The 17633-nt window shown below is 42.6% G+C and overlaps 1 protein-coding gene across 1 annotated transcript in view; it reads right to left on the reverse strand.

Moving 5' to 3' along the window:
• Positions 1 to 17633, reverse strand: part of LOC149323387 (transient receptor potential cation channel subfamily V member 6-like) — a 126541-nt gene that overhangs the window by 28586 nt on the left and 80322 nt on the right. The window contains exons 6-10 of the mRNA XM_089540493.1: positions 17361 to 17501; positions 8104 to 8202; positions 6726 to 6901; positions 5185 to 5331; positions 1024 to 1236 (exon numbers count right to left, since the gene is read on the reverse strand). Of these exons, the coding sequence (XP_089396619.1) occupies positions 1024 to 1236; positions 5185 to 5331; positions 6726 to 6901; positions 8104 to 8202; positions 17361 to 17501 (776 nt within the window). The remainder of the gene's footprint in view (positions 1 to 1023; positions 1237 to 5184; positions 5332 to 6725; positions 6902 to 8103; positions 8203 to 17360; positions 17502 to 17633) is intronic.

Consider the following 17633-nt stretch of genomic DNA (forward strand, 5'->3'; position numbering starts at 1 on the left):
ATGGGATCCAATTGCTAGTCATCTTTCAAAAATAACTCAGCTACCAACTAAGTGAGCCATTTACTAGCCACATTAACCAATTAAGAAAACTTCCTACTATATTTTTGTGTGTGTCTCAGTCTGTTGCCTTATATCCTACACACTAATTGCTAGGGCTTATAGTTAGGAGATGGTTGGTGGGGGGGGCATTCCAAGATTGCTTGGAAGCAAAATTCTCATAGAGGACCACAAGAGTCCTGTTGTTTTTGGTGCCAGTTGACTTTTCAGACGAGAAAAGCAATACAGGAGCATCTTGCAAAAGAGAATGGGATCCTCTCCTTTGAGCAGTAATTCTCAGAAAGAATCTCAGGAGACACAGCCTTCCTCACCCCATTCATGGCGAACATTACAGTTCAACATTTTATCTCCTGTGCAAGCCATAAATGTATGTCAGACCCTCCTTTCCTCACTGACTTTGGTCTCTCTGTTTCGCTAACACAGAGTAAGAATTGCTCTGTGAAAGAAAGAAGTACAAAAGTTGAAAGCTGCTTCACAGTGGAGCAAAAATAAAATAAAATAAAATAGGCCAGTCATTTAATTCCCGGTGTTCATACTAAATGTTCTGTTATGTTAACCTTTAAATAACAATTACATAAGTTAAAACACTCTGTAGGAAAGTGTATCACTGATGCATTTTTGTTTGTATTGGTTAAATGGCCAATACAGCTACCTCTGCATATTTCTGCAGAAGGTTGAGCAAGTGGAAAGGCCACCGCTTTTCCCTTCTGGACTGAGCAATGAGTTGAGAGGGAAAGACTGGCTGATGCTGTGCAACTCCTCTCCAACCTCTCATCCACACTGCATAAATAATCTGGTTTGACACCACTTTAACTGCCATGGCTCGATGCTCTAGAACTCTGGATAGTGTAGTTTGCAGTGGCACCAGAGCTCTGATCATGCAGAGGACATAGATCATAAGTACATCCATTAACATCAGCCTAGACAACTTTCCTGCTCCTTAAAAAAAGTTAAAGGAAGATTTACCTGCAAGAGTTTCTGAATATAGATGGTGTTATCTCTTTCATGAGTTTTGTTCCAGCTCCGTTGTTTCAGAGGCCGGTAGACACAGCACATGGTGAAGCAAATCATGTAGAGGACATAGAATAAGGCCAAGATGCAAAAATATGGCCTTCCATATTTATTCCACTTCAAGCTTACCAGTTCATTCACAGGGGTAAGGTCTAGGATCCGACGGGCCTAGAACATGTAAAAGCACCTTTTGTTTAGCTTCCTCCATAAGGAGATGATCTTTCCATCAGTAATAAACTTTTAAGCATAGGAAAAAAGTAACTCTGAAAACATGGTGCTTGGATCACATTAAATATGCACATTCATGCTAGAGTATGACTGAAAAGACTAACTCAGTGGAGATTATCATATGGGGACGGGACAGGGTTAGGATTGCTCTCCCATCCTTACCCCATCCGTGACTGCAATCGCACGAAAACTTTCATACACGTAGCACTGATCCTGTCATTATCCTGTCACTGAATTATTGTGAACTCCCATTAATACAAAATGCCAGGACAATTCCACTTCAATGAAGGGACAATGACAGGATCATTCATGTGATTGCTATCACTCGTGCTTCCTGGATGGGACAATGAGATAAGCGTGACGTTGTGTGAAAATCCTTCCCGCGATTGTGCAGGAAGGACGGGACAAGGATGTCCTTTTCCCATCTGATTATCTCTGGTGTCAGAATGTGGAAGGAAGTAGCTACAAATAATAAGACCAATTCCTTGTTGCAGTAAAAAAGACATAACTTGATAACATGAGTTAAACATTAAAAAGGATAACTTAATTACTTTTGTTGTGAAACTGTGTTTCATTTTTAAAGCGTTTTATTGTTAGTTATGAGAGTTAGCCTCACTGCTCCATAGGTATATTATCTATGACAGTCCAGCAGACTGAAGCATTCTGATGAGTGGGTGAGAGAGTGCATATATTTAGATGTTGTTTTGTGCCTTCAAATGTTCCAGACTTATTGCAAACCTATGGTTAACTTATCATGGGGTTTTCTTGGCAGGATTTGTTCAGAGATTTGCTATTGCCTTTCCCTGAGGCTGAGAGTGTGTGACTTGCCCAGGGTCACCCAGTGGGTTTCATGTCCAAGCTGGGAACTGAACCCTGGTCTCAAGAGCAAGAGTCCAACATGCAAACCACTGTGTATATATTAAGAATATCTATTTTAGCTCTTTTTTGTATAATAAGAAAACAATAGTTATTAGGTAAGAGTCTGAAGATAGGGTTTCAAAGACCAATTCACATGTTATATCAGTAACATTGCTTTCTTTGTGTCCGCCCTTACAACTACACTGCGACTTCTTCAGAAACATATGGTTTTAGCAGGGGCTGATGTAGAAATAACCAACATGACCCAATAACCAGGCAACTATGGTGGCTGCATAAATTTGGACTTATTCCAGCTATAATGTATGCACCAATACATATAGATATACAGTGGAATCTCACCATACGCTGTCTTTACATACGTGGACTTGAGCGTACGTGCTCAAGCTGCGGGGCGCGCGCGAGGCGGAAGGGGCGTTGTGCTCCGCGCGCGCCTGCGCCTCCGTGCACGTGTTTCCAATGGGGCTCGAGCATAGGGGGAATGCACCTTACGCGGAGGGATCCGGAATGGATCCCCCGCGTAAGGCGAGGACCCATTGTAGTTCTCAATGAAGGGAGAAGGAAACATCATAATGTAACAACCAACACAAAAAGTTAGAAGACCCTAGTTCAGCCCTCATCTTGGCCAGGAGCTTACAAGATGGTCATCCCTTTGCATCTCTCTCTCTACAATCTGTAGTATTTGTTGTTGATGATGTTGTGTGTCTTCAAGTCATTTCTGACTTATGGTGACCCTAAGGTGAACGTATCCTGTTGTTTTCTTTTTACAAGATTTGTTCAGATGAGGTTTGCCTTTGCCTTTCTCTGAGGCAGAGAGAGTGTGACTTAGGGGGTAAACAGACCTGCGTTTAATACTGGTCTCGGGACAGAATGGTGGCATGGCATCCGCACATTGCCCGCCCTGACGGTGGCATCATGCACACAGTGGGTGGCAAAAGGGCATGTCTTTGTGCTAAAGAAACTCCTAAAAGCCACCACTATGGCGGCAAGGGTGGCTTTTTGCTGCTTTTACTAGGAGTGGCATTATGCTGGTGTGGGGTTGCTGCAGGCCCAATTCGGCATTCCCAGGGGCAGTCTGTTTTGCACCTTACTCTGGGTGAGAGTGGGTTTCATGGCTGAGCCGGGAATCGAACCCTGTTCTCCAGAGTCACAATTATTATTATTATTATTATTATTATTATTATTATTATTATTAAACTTTATTTCTAAAGCGCTGGAATTGTACACAGCACTGTACAAAGTCAGTAAAATTAAGGAATATATAAAAGCCTGCCCGAGGCGTACACTCTAAAAGTAGTATCAATTGGCTAGAGTAAGAGATAAAATTACAATATAGGAAAGAAAAAACAAGTTAAAAAACATCAGATATAAAAGCAAATCACATCAAACATTATCAGACAGCCAGATGACAATCACAAATTCCCTGAGAATGCTTCCCTAAACAATATGGTTTTCAGCTCAGCCTTAAAACTGGTTAGGGAAGTGATGAGCCGTGCATGCAGAGGAAGAAGGTTCCAGGAATGAGGGGCAGCAAGAGAGAAGGGACGGATCCGGGACAGGGCAGAGAAAATCCTGGGTTGAGAGAGGTGACTTTGGCTACCAGAGCGGAGAGTGTGAGTAGGGATGTAGGGAGAGAGAAGATCAGTTAAATAAAGAGGGGCCAGCCCATGCAGGGCTTTAAAAGTGAGTAGCAAAAGTTTGTACCTGATGTGGAAAGAAAGAGGGAGCCAGTGAAGGGAAGACAACAGAGGGGAGACATGATCATAACGGCGAGGGAGTGAAATAATGCGTGCAGCTGAATGCTGAACAGAAATTAATGGGTGGAGGTGAGAGAGAGGAAGCCCTGCCAGGAGGTTACAGTAGTCTAGTCGTGAGACCACTAGGGTATGGACCAGTGTTTTTGTGGTAGAAGCTGAGAGATATGGACGGATTTTGGCAATATTATAAAGAAAAAATCTACAGACCTTGGCTGTAGTCTGGATCTGGGGGATAAATTACAAAGAGGAGTCAAAAATGAAACCAAGACTGCGGGCTTCCTGGACCGGCTGGATAGAGATGTTATTGACAGAAATAGAAAAGGAGTAGTGAAGAGTAGTGAACATTGAAACAACTACACCATACTGACTCTCCTACCTGTAGTATAATTCTGGTCTATTTTAAAGTGCTATTGGGAGTATTCTGGGATAATGCATATGGACAGTTAATGTAAAACATCCTATTGTCACTGTCAAGAGAAGTGTAGCATGAGGGCACTATTTGATTTTCACACTGTCAACCCTTCTGGAGAACTATTTGTGCAACACTTCAGCTGCCACAGAATGTCTGTTTATAACACCACATTGCAGAGGATTCTGCAAACATCCAGCACTCTTCCTATGACTGCACATGGGAAGATCAGCAGTGGGTAGTGTCTCCTATTATTCATCTCACTAAAGATTTCGGATATTTTAAAAAACAAACAAACCCAGGCCTCCTCCAGAAGAAATATAATGTAATCACCCAACTAGGCTGGCCGGGACATGTCCTACATTTGAGTCTTCTGTCCTGGAGAGATTCCAAAATGTCTTCTATTTTGAACATGACTAAGAAGCATGAATTTATATTTATGTTAGTATTTTTTATCTTGTATCTTGTAATGTCCTATATTATTCTTGCATGTCTGACATTCTGAGGTGCCTTGTTTTCCTTTGTGGTTAGGACAGTAATGGTGAACCTTTTGGGGACTGAGTGCCCAAACAACAATCCAAATCTCACTTATTACAAAGTGCCAGCACTTTGGATTCAGGCAGTGATCCTGTGGGGAAAGAGGCTTGGAGGGAATGGAGCCCCCTCCTCCTAAGTCTCCTTCCCTGCCGAATTGCTGCCTGAATCCTTGGAGACCCTAGGCTGGGGCGATGCTGCGCGTGCCCACAGATATGGCTCTGAGTCCCCCCCTATGACACAAGTGCCATGGGTTCACCACCACTGAGTTAGGACAACTGGTCACTCTGAACCCAACCATTCTATAAATACCTCTCTTTTTTTGGTGGTCACAATGAGCTCCAGAAGAGATTGATCATCACCCCATGAATCAATTTCTGTGAGATCATACAGAGTGGATGTGACAGGTCCAAAGGTCCATTGGATGTGCTTTCTTCTTTGCATTAGGTGCTGGAACATCTGTTTATTGGGAGGCAAATAACACAGTTACCATAGCCCCATCTGAGGAAGTTGATATGGATGGCACCAAGGAAGAAAATCTTCTAGAACATGGCCACATAGCCCAAAAAAAAGGCAGGAAGAGCCTGGGGAGAAAAAAGGACTTGGGGAGTGGAGGCTCCTCTTGCCTTTCCCTGTCTGATCACTCCTTGGGCAGCCCAGGGAGGGATCGGGCAGGGAAAACTTCTCAGGGTAGTGGTGGTGGAGGCCTTGACCTCGTGAATAATCGAAACCATGAATCTCAAGGCCGCAAATGTGGAGGGAGAACTGCACAACCCACTATGAAGAGCAGAAGACATCATCCTATAGTTTCATGCTAAAAGACAATGTTGTTTTAAAGCAGTGGTTCCCAAACTTTGGTCGTCCAAGTGTTTTGGACTTCAGCTTGAAGAGGTTCCAACCAGCTTGGCCAACAATCAGGAATTCTGGGAGCTGCAGTCCAAAACACCTGGAGGACTAAAGTTTGGGAACCACCTTTTAAAAGCATATGCCCATATGTCTAGGGGAAGTAGGACTGTAGGAGGTAGGCTGTTGCTATTCAGTCAAGCTGGGGTGGGGGCTTTCATTTAATTATGTTTGGAAAGGGCTGTGACAAAATTCTTACTCAGACTGCATCCACACTGCAGAAATAATCCAATCTGACACCACTGTAACTGCCCTGACTCAATGCTATGGAATTCTGGGAACTGTAGTTTTGTGAGATATTTCACCTTCTCAGTCAGGGAGCTCGGGGCCACAATAAACTACAGTTCCCAGAATTCGATAGCATTGAGCTATGGCAGTTAAAGTGGTGTCAAAGTGGATTATTTCTGCAGTGTGGATGCAGCCTCAGTCTTCTTTGGGCTTGGTTAGACAAGTTCAGGGAAAGCATGGTGCCTTGGCTGGTAGGTGCAGATGTGAGGTGGAATAGAAGCAGGGGATGACACCCCAAACTCTCCCACTGCATCAGTAGATGTCTGTAAAAATGTCTGTAGCACCCATTATTTGTACAATACATTCCATCAGGTGCATTGTTCTGTCTTAACAATTATCGTTTTGACATTATTGTGATAAAACAGATTATAAGTGCAGTTGACCTCCATATCCAGGCATTTTTTATTCACGGATTCAGCCATCCATGGCTTGAAAATAGACCAAAAATATAAATTCCAAAAAGCAAATTTAGATTTTGCCATTATATTTAAGGGACACCATTTTACTATGTCATTGTATTTAATGGGACTTGAGCATCCATGGATTTTGGTATCCACGGGAGATCCTAGAACCAAACCCAAGCAGATACCAAGGGCGCACTGTACATTCAACAAACAGTGCTACAACTGTAGCAACATTGAGCTGAGCATAAATTTACTCACCATTGTGTTGCCTTCAACACCAGACAATTTGAATGGAGTGAGCCCTTCATTGTTAGTGATGGAATCCAAATCCCTGTGATCTTTGTCTCGCTTGTCGTAACTGAGAAAAAGATTGTACATTTGACACGCAGATGCTTTGTTAGGCTGAAGAACTAAGATGTGGAGGACAGAGTTGCCTGTCAGAGCACAAAACAAAACAAAGACAAAGCAAGAATCATTTCTCTGTCCTGAAGAGAATTTGATAGACAACAGATGGTCCCTGCTCAACTTCATTAGCATCCTTTGTGTAGAAAGAAAAGTCCATCATTAAAAGCTAAGTAATGGCATTTTCATGCACTGAAGAGAGTGTGTGAGAGCAATAGTGAAAAGGAGAGAAGGAGAATTTATGGATTATGGTTTGGATAGTCAGCATCCTGTTCTCCCTAGAGAAAAAGACTTGATGCCAAGATATATTAATAGCAGGATTGCATGAAACAACACTAGCTAAACTGCACATTTCTAACTCCAAAGTAGTGGATGAAACACACAGGGACACAATATGAAAGGAATGCTTTAATTTCCAATAATAATCCAAATCTTATATTTGGAAAAATCTCCTTCCTTTTCTCCTTTCATACCCCTAAATGCATACAAACAGTGTCTTCACAAAAAGTCAATTATGAAAGGGTGGAGGCCTATACTTATCCACAACATATAATGCATTCTGTCTCTAAGAAGTTTTTATTTTTTTCAATTAATATATATAAAAGTGTTCAAATGCCAGTCTTCTCTATGTATTCTGGAATGATAGTCCATCTGAAACTGAATGACGCTTCCCAGGTTTAGCAGGTTTAGTAGAATTTTCTACTATGATATTTCTGAATGCTAATGGTATTTCAGTGTTCCTTCAGACATTCCTTCAGACAAAACACTAAGAAGAAAACCAGACAGGATTCTCACCGCCATGATGGTTTTCCATGGGCAGGCCAACCATTTTTAAATGAATTTATTTAGCAAACCTAAGGCGAACCTATTTATTTATTTATTTTCAGAAAAAAGTGCAGTCTGATGTGATATGGTCCCAGCACAGTTGTTGTGTCAGCAATACCTATTGACTTCAATATCCCAGTGCTAGGTAATAGGAACAGAACTACAAATAAAAAAGTTTATGTTGAGTGCACCTGAACTGCAGAAATAATCTGGTTTGATGCCACTTTAACTGTGATGGCTCAGTGCTATTCCCAGAATTCCATAGCATTGAGCCCTGGCAGCTAAAGTGATGTCAAGCCGGATTATTTTAGCAGAGCAGATGCAGCCAGGGTTTAGTTACAGGGTTTAGGTTTATTCTCCTCCTATGTGTATACTTGAAGGTCTGCAAGTCCTAAAGAAAACACAATACCTAAGGAGTCTTGTACTCGGATGTTAGCCCCATGTTCAATTAGCAGTCTCACAATTTCTTCACTTCCTGCACAGGCTGCAAAAGATAAAATATGTTCCCCTGAAGAGAAGGAAAAAGAAAATAATTTTAAAATGTGAATAATATTGGGGACACAATTTCAGATTCAGAGATGAGCATCTGTATAAGAAGACATCAATGTAACATTGAGGCTCATTTTCCTCCAGATGCCCCTATGGGCCACACCTCCCTGTGGGCCAAAATAGCTGTTTTTCTGTGAAGCGCTTCTCAAAATGGAGTCAGGAAGTGACATAATGTCTCATTTTGAGAGGGCTTGGATGAAAACTAAGAAATGGGGATGGTGCCTGGAAGTTCCGTGGCTTATATGCAGAAAGGGTTGACATATTCCAGTCCTTCATATCCAGGCATCTAATTTGCATATTGTGCAAATTGTTATAATTATGCATACAGTATTATTAACTTGCATTCTGATTACTCAAATTAAACACATTAATTGTTGCATTGTGTGAAGAGAAAGAGGCCTTCAAGCAGCCCCAGAGAGTAAAGGGACGCCCTTTACTCTCTCGGGGTTGTTTGGAAGGAAAGTTTCATCATGCTGCTTAACCCTAGGCTCAAGCCACCAACACAATCACCATACAACACAAGGCCATCTCTGCTCAACATCTTTCCTTTCCCACCTTCTGGCCCTGTTGGGGAAAATGGGGAGGGAATGAAAGAATCAGGCGGCAATACTACTTCTGTGCAGTGGCCAGTGGAGTCTGCAGGTCCTCTTGCACAGTTTCCTGCTTCATCACCACTGCCACATTTTAACCTACCCATTGGCCTGCAGCAGGGATGTAGCCAAGGGGTGTGTGTGTGGGGTCCGAACCCCCCCTTCCGTTAGATACAATGAATGGTGTGCACTGCTGCACCAACGCACCTAAGCCCCATTATAATGGTGGCACTTAGTCTGGAAACCCCCCCCCCCCCTTTCCTAAAATCCTGGCTACAAGATTTACTGCTTCAACTGACCTAGCCAGCTGGGACTGTTTTTTAGCCCCTTCAATCCGGGATTTTCCAGGTTTTCTGGGACAAACGGCCCTATATGCAGGTCACCCTTTCCCCACCCCAGACATATTATGAGACATTTACCAGACTAATTTTGTTCATTTCTTTAAAAGTGAAGTTTGAGCTGTATAGATGTACAGAAGGTTTTGAAAACAACAACAAACTTCAAAGATCAAGCTTTAACAGTGAAATAACCGCAGCAACTCAGCATCAAAGCAACAGCTTGTGCCTCTGTTTATCTTTCATGTTGCTGTCAGCAGAAGGTCCCAACAACATGAGCAGGTTTTCCTGCAGCACAACCTGTGTTTTTTTCTGAGGTCATAGCTGGTTATGGTGGTAGACAGTAGTAGTAGAGAGAGTGTAGGGGGGGTATGCAAAGGCTTGGGGGCTGGAGAGTGGAGTGGAGGTAAAAAGAGGTTTGGTGAATGTCCAAAGAAGCTGGGTGGGCTGTGGAGAAATATTACAGGTCAAGGGACAGTGTGAAACTCAAAAATTTGGGGCATCTTATGAATTGTTTGTTGGGGGTGATTGTGTATGTTTGAATATCTGGGGAGGCATGTCTCTGTCTTTCTGTTTTGGTGAATGAAGAGGACTTCTGTGTATAAGACGACTGGTAAAACATGGAGGGCCCTCTGTATTGTATGAGAAGAGTGCAGGGAGCAAGGAGAGAAAAAGTGGAAGAAATGTAGTGGGTAAAGGGAGACGGCTGCATCTACAGCTGAAATTTGCCACATTTCCAACAAAATACAGCAGGCCCTTGGTATCCACTGGGGTTTGGTCCCAAGATCCCATGTGGATACGAAAATCCATGGATGTTCAAGTCCCATTAAATAAAGTGAAAGTAAAATGGCAAAATTAAGGTTTACTTTTTGGATTTTTTTTTTTTAAATTTCAAATTGTGGAGGACTGAATCTAGAGATAAAAAATCCATGGACACAGAAGGCCAATGTTAGGTCCAGGAAGGATCTTTGGGCCATACTAAAAGTTGCAGCACAAGGAAAATTAGATGGTCTTGCTGCAAAAATGGCATGGTTTACTGGATTACTTTTACAAAACAAACAAAGCAAACAAGCTTCATTTATATACCGCTTCATACCGCCTAAGCAGTGTCTAAGCGGTTTACAACTGTAAGCTAATTTGCCCCTAACAATCTGGGTACTCATTTTAGCGACCTCAGAAGGATGCAAGCCTGAGTCAAGCTTGAGCCCTTTTGCTGGTCTTCAACTTGCAACCTTGTGGTTTTGAGTGAGTGGCTGCAGTACAGGCATTTAACCACTGCGCCACCAGGGCTCCTTTTAAACATCAGTCCCTCTTTTCACTCCCCAATTGCAGCCCCTCAGATCTACCAGACTAACTTTGCTCCTTTTCAGATTATTAAAATTTATATCTAACAACTATTATCAACATATTAGCAATTTATATTATCAAATGCCACCACTACTTTGTTGCTGTTTTTGTGGTGTGTCTTCAAGTTGTTTCTGACTTATGGCGACGCTAAGGCAAACCCATCATGGGGCTTTCTTGACAAGATTTGTTCAGGGTAGGTATTTCCATCCCCTGAGGCTGAGAGCATGTGACTTGGCCACAGTCACCTACCAGATCACTTTGAAAGAAAAAGATTGTGCCTTTCTAATGCGTGTGTTTGTGTGTTGTGTGCCTTCAAGTCATTTCCGACTTATGACAACCCTAATGGATCCTATCATGGGGTCACTATCACTACTTGTTGCTTTTGTTGTGTGCCTTCAAGTCATTTCTGACTTATAGCAACTGTAAGGTGAACCTATCATGGGGGTTTCTTGACACAATTTATTCAGAGGAGGTTTGTCATTGCCTTCCTCTGAGGTTGAGAGAGTGTGGCTTGCCCAAGGTCACCCAACTGGGTTTCATGGCCAAGCAGGGAACTGAACTCTCGTCTTGTTCAACAATCAACGCTTTATGCTACACTGTCTCTCATAGGTATAACTAATACCCAAGTCTGCACAATTTTGTATGCTGCTCACCAGACTTGTGAAACTAGCCCAGTGGGCATTTTTTCTCATCCTTGCACTGGAAATTGTTAGTTCTGTTATGCTGAACATTCTGTGCAACAAATCCCAAAGCTATCCTTCCATAGAACAACACTTCCTTAGGATAAGGGAACAGTTTGCTACAGATATACCCCAATCGTTGTTCCTGATGTAAAGTCACACAATGGCCGGTTACAAACCGGCACTTGGGACGTCCGCAGGACGTCCCATTTTAAAAAAGGGGCGTCTCTTCTAGATGCCCCTGGGTCTAATATGGACTCTGTCCGTACAATATGGCGCCGGCCGTTCCACACGGCCGGCGCCATCTTTACGTATCGGACGCTGTGCGTCCGAACGTGTTGCGGTGCCTGTGACGTCGCGAATGCGCCCCTGGCACCTCGCGACGTCACAGAGGCGACGCAGAAAGAAGCTCCATTTTGGAGCTTCTTTTTTGCTCCGTAAGGGAGCCGCGCGGTGTGGCTGCGACGGCTCCCTTACGGAGCAAACGGCGGCGGCGGCAGACCGCCTCAAAGTGACGGTTTATAACCCGCCAATGTGTTGGCATCATAATGCTCATCCTCAGCAGACAGAGCTGCTGTATGGAACAGAACATATAGTTCCGCTCTGTGTTTTAATTATTTCAGCAAACATTAAAAAGTCAATCACGAAGACCTGTGCCCTCTCACAAGAGCCCATTATTCCTCACCAATAGCTGGTTAGGACTAATGGAAATTGGAGTCCAATAACATCTGCAGATCCAAGGGTTCTCCATTCTTGATTCTAGAGCAGTTTATTTAGTTTTAAGAGTTGAAATTCACTTGTGGCTCCAAGAGATTAAATAATCAATTGCACAGCAGGGCGAATGCCCTTTACTCTGGTTTGCACTCAAATTATACTATGACCTATAAAGTTTGAAAGGAAGAGTGAATACCCTCTGAGACTTTACATTGCCCACCATCACGACTAGAACTCAATTTGAGTGGGAGCAGATAGAGGAAGGAGGCATCCGCCGTTTCTCCTCGTGTTCTCTCTGGAGTGTTACAATTTACATATTCTGAGTGAAAATTAATGATGGCTCATTACCAAAATGCTTGAAAATTGATCTACTAAGCATGGTTTAATTACTGCCTGAAACAGGTAACAGGGGATCTATAGAAGCACAGCATGGCAAATCTTCAGCTCCAGGAAAGTCAGCTGGGAAACTCTGATTTACATTGGCTAGAGATTCAGCTCTTGAAGGAAAAACAAGCCTCCGAATAAAAATACCAAAGCAGATCAGGGAATACTGAAACGAAAGAGCGTGTGAAAAGGAGAAGCAGCAACACGTTATCCGAACTGCAGAAGAATTCCAAAAGCATGCCATACACTTTGTGTAATGAAAAGAGTGGGAAGGGATTGTACAACAACATAGCATCTAGGATGGGCAAACCAGTCTTTTTATGGTTTGTACCACTTTCACATGTCTTCCTAAATTCATCCTATATTACATTGCATTTCTAAAAAATTAAAATCTGAACAAAAATGACATCTAAATGCTATATATATATATATATATATATATATATATATATTCTCTCAAGAAAATCATTTCAAAATACATGTTGGACTGGGACTCTGGAGACCAGATCTGGCCATGCCAGATCCTGGCATGACCATGTAAACCCACTAGATAATCTTGGGCAAGTCACACTCTTTCAGCGTCAACCTTTACATGGCCATGCCAAATCCTGGCATGGCCATGTAAACCTCCTGGATGGCCTTGGGCAAGGCACACTCTCTAAGCCTCAGAGGATGGCAATGGCAAAACCCCTCTAAAGAAACTTGCCAAGAAAACCCCATGATAGGCTCACCTTAAGGTTGCCATGAGTCTGAAATGATATGAAGGCATGCAACAGCAACAACAACAACAACACAATTAGAGTTATGATTATCATTTTAGAATAACACATGAATAAAAATAATAAATGATAATACTAAAAACACTGTGGAGCTGAATGTTTTATCACAGTCCCCAGAGAACAGTTTTGACCATTTCATCAGGTGTTAATCTGAGTCAGTGCTCACTCTTAGAACCTCTTAGTGCTTTTCAAGCCAGGAAAATGGAATATGTAAAGCAGGGTTAGGCAAAATGTGCATTTTGAGCTATAGGGAACCCTTAAGGTTCTTTCTGTTGGCATCCACCTCTCCAGACCTCCTTGACTGCACTTTTTGGGGGTGGGGGTGGGAGTGAGAGAACTGCATCTCTTTAAAGCTTCCAGGGGCAGCAATTTACCTTTTCAAATACGCCCCTGCACTGTTTAATCTTCAAAACACCAACTTTTCAAAATAAGAAGTTGATTCCTGGCCACCTCTGGGGTTTTTAGTTTGGATGTTAAATTCCAAATGGACAGTCCATGCAGACCTCAGAGGTCCCAGTGCAGATCATGGTTTCACTGTACCCCGCATAACTGTGCACAACTGATGTAAAGCAATAATTGGAAAGAAAAGGATATACGAATTCCTTTGTGAATGGAGAGAATGCCTTTTCTTTGGACCAAGAGCAATAACAGCAAACCCTTTTCTATCTAAATATAATAGCAGGGCTTCTTCTTTTATTTATATTTTGTTGTTGATTTTATTGTGTGCCTTCAAGTCATTTCTGATTTATGGCGATCCTTGGCAAGATTTCTTCAGAGGAGGTTTACCATTGCCTTCCCCTGAGGCTGAGTGCATGGGACTTGTCCAAGGTCAACCAGTGGGTTTCATGGTTGAGCTGGGAATTGAACCCTGGTCTCCAGAGCTGCAGTCCAACACTCAAACCATTATGCCAACACTTGACTTCCAAATTTATATTTTTGTTTGAGTTAAATCCCTCTAAAACTATATTTCTCCTCAAATTCAGAATCAAAGTGATACACAACTAGATTTTTTTTAAGGGAAAAGGTTTGAATAGAAACAATGAATGATAATATTAAACACAGCAGAACAAATTATAACATCAAAACATCATCAGATTTAAAGAGGGTTGTTTTTTTTAAATCACATCAACACTAAACTGCAGCACTCTGTGAAAAACTTCTTCACCAGCTGGCCTTCAAGTACCTCTCTCAGGAAAGGAAAACTAATTGCATCAAATAATTCACCTCACTTTAATTGCAATTTTATTTAATGCTTGAGATAAACCTTCACACAGAAAAGAATGGGCTAACTGATTCATTATTTTATCAGAGTGGCTCTGCAGGCTACATAGGGTTAGGGACTGGAAACTGGTTTTGTATACACCTGGAGAGTTTGTACAAAATTCATTAAAAATTAAATCATTGCCCCCGAATTCATTAACATGTTTAAAAACAATGTTAACCTTTGTTATTTTAGCCATTAAATTCCTACTATGTTATTTTAGATTTGTTGCAGCAATTAACATTTCTAATTATTTTAATTTGTCAGTAGCCATATTAAGTATTTTTTTTAAAAAAATTAACTAGCTTTGACTGAGATTTCCTGCATGGCAGGGGGTTGGACTGGATGGCCCTTGCAGTCTCTCCCAACTCTATGGTTCTATGGTTCCATTTAACAAATCAGTTAATGAGCTGATTCCATTTTTTTCTCAACACTGTAACACTGGCAAATTAATTTTCTTAAATTATTCAGTCTTGACATGGTAGTGTTAATTCTAACTCTTCCAACCTGCAACCTCCAGATAATGTGAGATTACAGTTCCCACCATCCTTCACCACTAGCTAAGTAATGCTGAGGATGGTTGCTATCTGAAACAGCTGAAGGGCAACAGGTCCCCAGTGCTGCTTTGTGCTCTGAAGACTATCTTCTCCTGAAGTGTCTGCTCCTTTAGCTTGCTGTCCACCTTTTCCCTCCTATAACCAAGAACTGTAGCAGGCTCTGAGAGGGGACAGATAAAACTGCTGCTGTTTCCCACTTCCTCTGAAAGTGAAAAGGAGGGTATTAATCTTCAGGCTGCAACCCAGCAACCCTAAGACAAAGGCCTTGTTAGGGCACCCAAGAGCATCGCCAGCATGGTATAGTGGTTTGAATGTTGGATAATGACTCTAGAGACCAGGGTTTGATTCCCAGCTCAGCTATGAAATATACTAAGTGACCTTGGTCATGTCACATGTTTTCAGCCTCAGAGCAAGGCAAGGGCAAACCTTCTCTGAACAAATCTTGCTAAGAAACCCCCATGATAGGGTCGCCGTCAGGCCCCCATAAGTCAGAAAAAACTTGAGGGCATGTAACACACACAGGGCACTTGATGCAAAAGAGGGGCAGAGTATCTTGTAAAGTGATGCAGCCATTTATGCAGGGATGAGAAAAGCTGTACATGGTGAGAGTCCCTCCTCTATGTCGCTATTTTCAAATGATATACAAGAGTTCCCTTCTGCTCACTTAAGGTCCGTTTACATCCTTATCCTTGTGAGTCTATTTTTGTTACATCTGGGTTCAGACCTTCCTGGTGAGTATAATTAAACTGCTCTGAGTCCCATTTATGGGGAAAGAGTGGAATACAAATAACAACAACAACAACAACAACCACCACCACTGTTCGTGGTAGCAGTGGTGACACTGGTGCAGCAGCAGGAGTAAAATGGGCACTGCAATGGGTATGGGGAAGAGAAGAGAATAGCACAGGAAGCCATCTTTACTACGAGAGGAAATAATAATAATAATAATAATAATAATATGATTTATTTGTATACCGCTTTTCCTACGATCAAAGCGGTTTACAGCATACATATGCATATACAACAACAAAGCAAGTAACAAAGTTCAATACAACCATAACAGTAATGCAAAATACAATATTACAATAATACAGATAAAATACAGTTAATAAAAATAAAAAACCCATAGTACTAGCTGATACATGCATACACATACATCCAATATCCAACTCTCCCCCCCCTCAGCACACAACACAGTAGCAGAGAAGGATACAAACAATCAATCACTACAACTGTACAGCTAGCAGGAACCCAACCCATCTACCTCCAAGATGTTACACAACTGCGCAGTTGCGCAGACGCCGAGATGTTAATGTCCGTAGGCGGCATCTCTGGGACGGTGCGCAGTTGCGCAAGCAGATACCCAAGCCCAGAGAGCCGCCCGGCCATAGCAGCAGCCCCAACCACACAGTCCTTGGAGGAAAAAGGGGGCGGGACCTCCAATGATGGCATTGGCCCACCCTTCTCTCCCCCTCTGAGGCCAAGATGGAGTTGGATGCCTTTGGGGAGGGCGCAGTTCCTTTAAGGGAGGCCTGATGGCATTGGCCCACCCTTCTCTCCCCCTCAGAGGCCAAGATGGAGTTGGATGCCTTCGGGGAGGGCGCAGTTCCTTTAAGGGAGGCCTGATGGCATTGGCCCACCCTTCACTCCCCCTCAGAGGCCAAGATGGAGTTGGATGCCTTCGGGGAGGGCGCAGTTCCTTTAAGGGAGGCCTGATGGCATTGGCCCACCCTTCTCTCCCCCTCAGAGGCCAAGATGGAGTTGGATGCCTTCGGGGAGGGCGCAGTTCCTTTAAGGGAAATGACCTTACTGATGTGGTCAGCCTCCATCTTGGTTATAATACTGCAAACTTTGTTTGTGTGTTTGATTTGATGTTGTCGTTAACTGCCTTTGAGTTGACCCTGACTCATGGCAATCCTCTGGATGAGACATCTCCAAGACTTCCTGTCCTCTGCTGCTCTGCTTAGGTCCTGTACATTCATACCTGTGACATCTCTAATAGACTCTATCCATCTGGCATGGGGTCTTCCTCTCTTTCTACTACCCTCACCTTTCTTAGCATTATTGTCTTTTCCAGTGAGCTATGCCCTCTTATGATGGGGCCAATGTACGACAACGTCAATTTGGTCATCCTGACTTCCAGGGATATTTCAGGCTGGATCTGTTCAAGGACCCATTTATTTGGATTTCTGACTGTCCACAGTATCCTTAGCACTCTTCTCCAGCTCCACATGTCAAATGAGCTGGTTTTCTTCTTATCCAATTTCTTAACTACCCAGCTTTTGCATCCATACAAGGTGATGGGGAATATAATGGCTCAGACAATTCTAACTTTAGAGCTCAGTTGTATATCTTTACTCTGAATGATGTTCCATGAGAACACTCCTCTACAAATAAATTCCCTCTACATTGAAGCAGAGTATAGGAACAGACTGTCAAGAAGAAAGCAGGTGGCAGACCACAGACATACCAAAATAGATGAGATTGTCACTCCTAGGCCTGAAGACATATCCAGTGGCTCGTGGACCATTAATGTCGGCCCCCTTCTCCAGCAAAGATTTCACCAGGTTCACGTTTTTGTTCACCACAGCAATATGAAGAGCTGTTTCCCCTAAAAGACACAAACAGATCTTCCTATGAGCTTACAGTTCAGAAAGACAATGCCATTTTACAAAATAATCCAAATGGATTGGTTGCCCCAAGAATGAATAGCTCAAGGACAGTGCTAAGATACACCTGAAAT

This window comes from Sceloporus occidentalis, unplaced genomic scaffold (genome assembly GCF_023333645.1).
Source record: "Sceloporus occidentalis isolate IW3139 unplaced genomic scaffold, rSceOcc1.0.p SCAF_1, whole genome shotgun sequence".
Taxonomy (NCBI): Eukaryota; Metazoa; Chordata; class Lepidosauria; order Squamata; family Phrynosomatidae; genus Sceloporus; species Sceloporus occidentalis.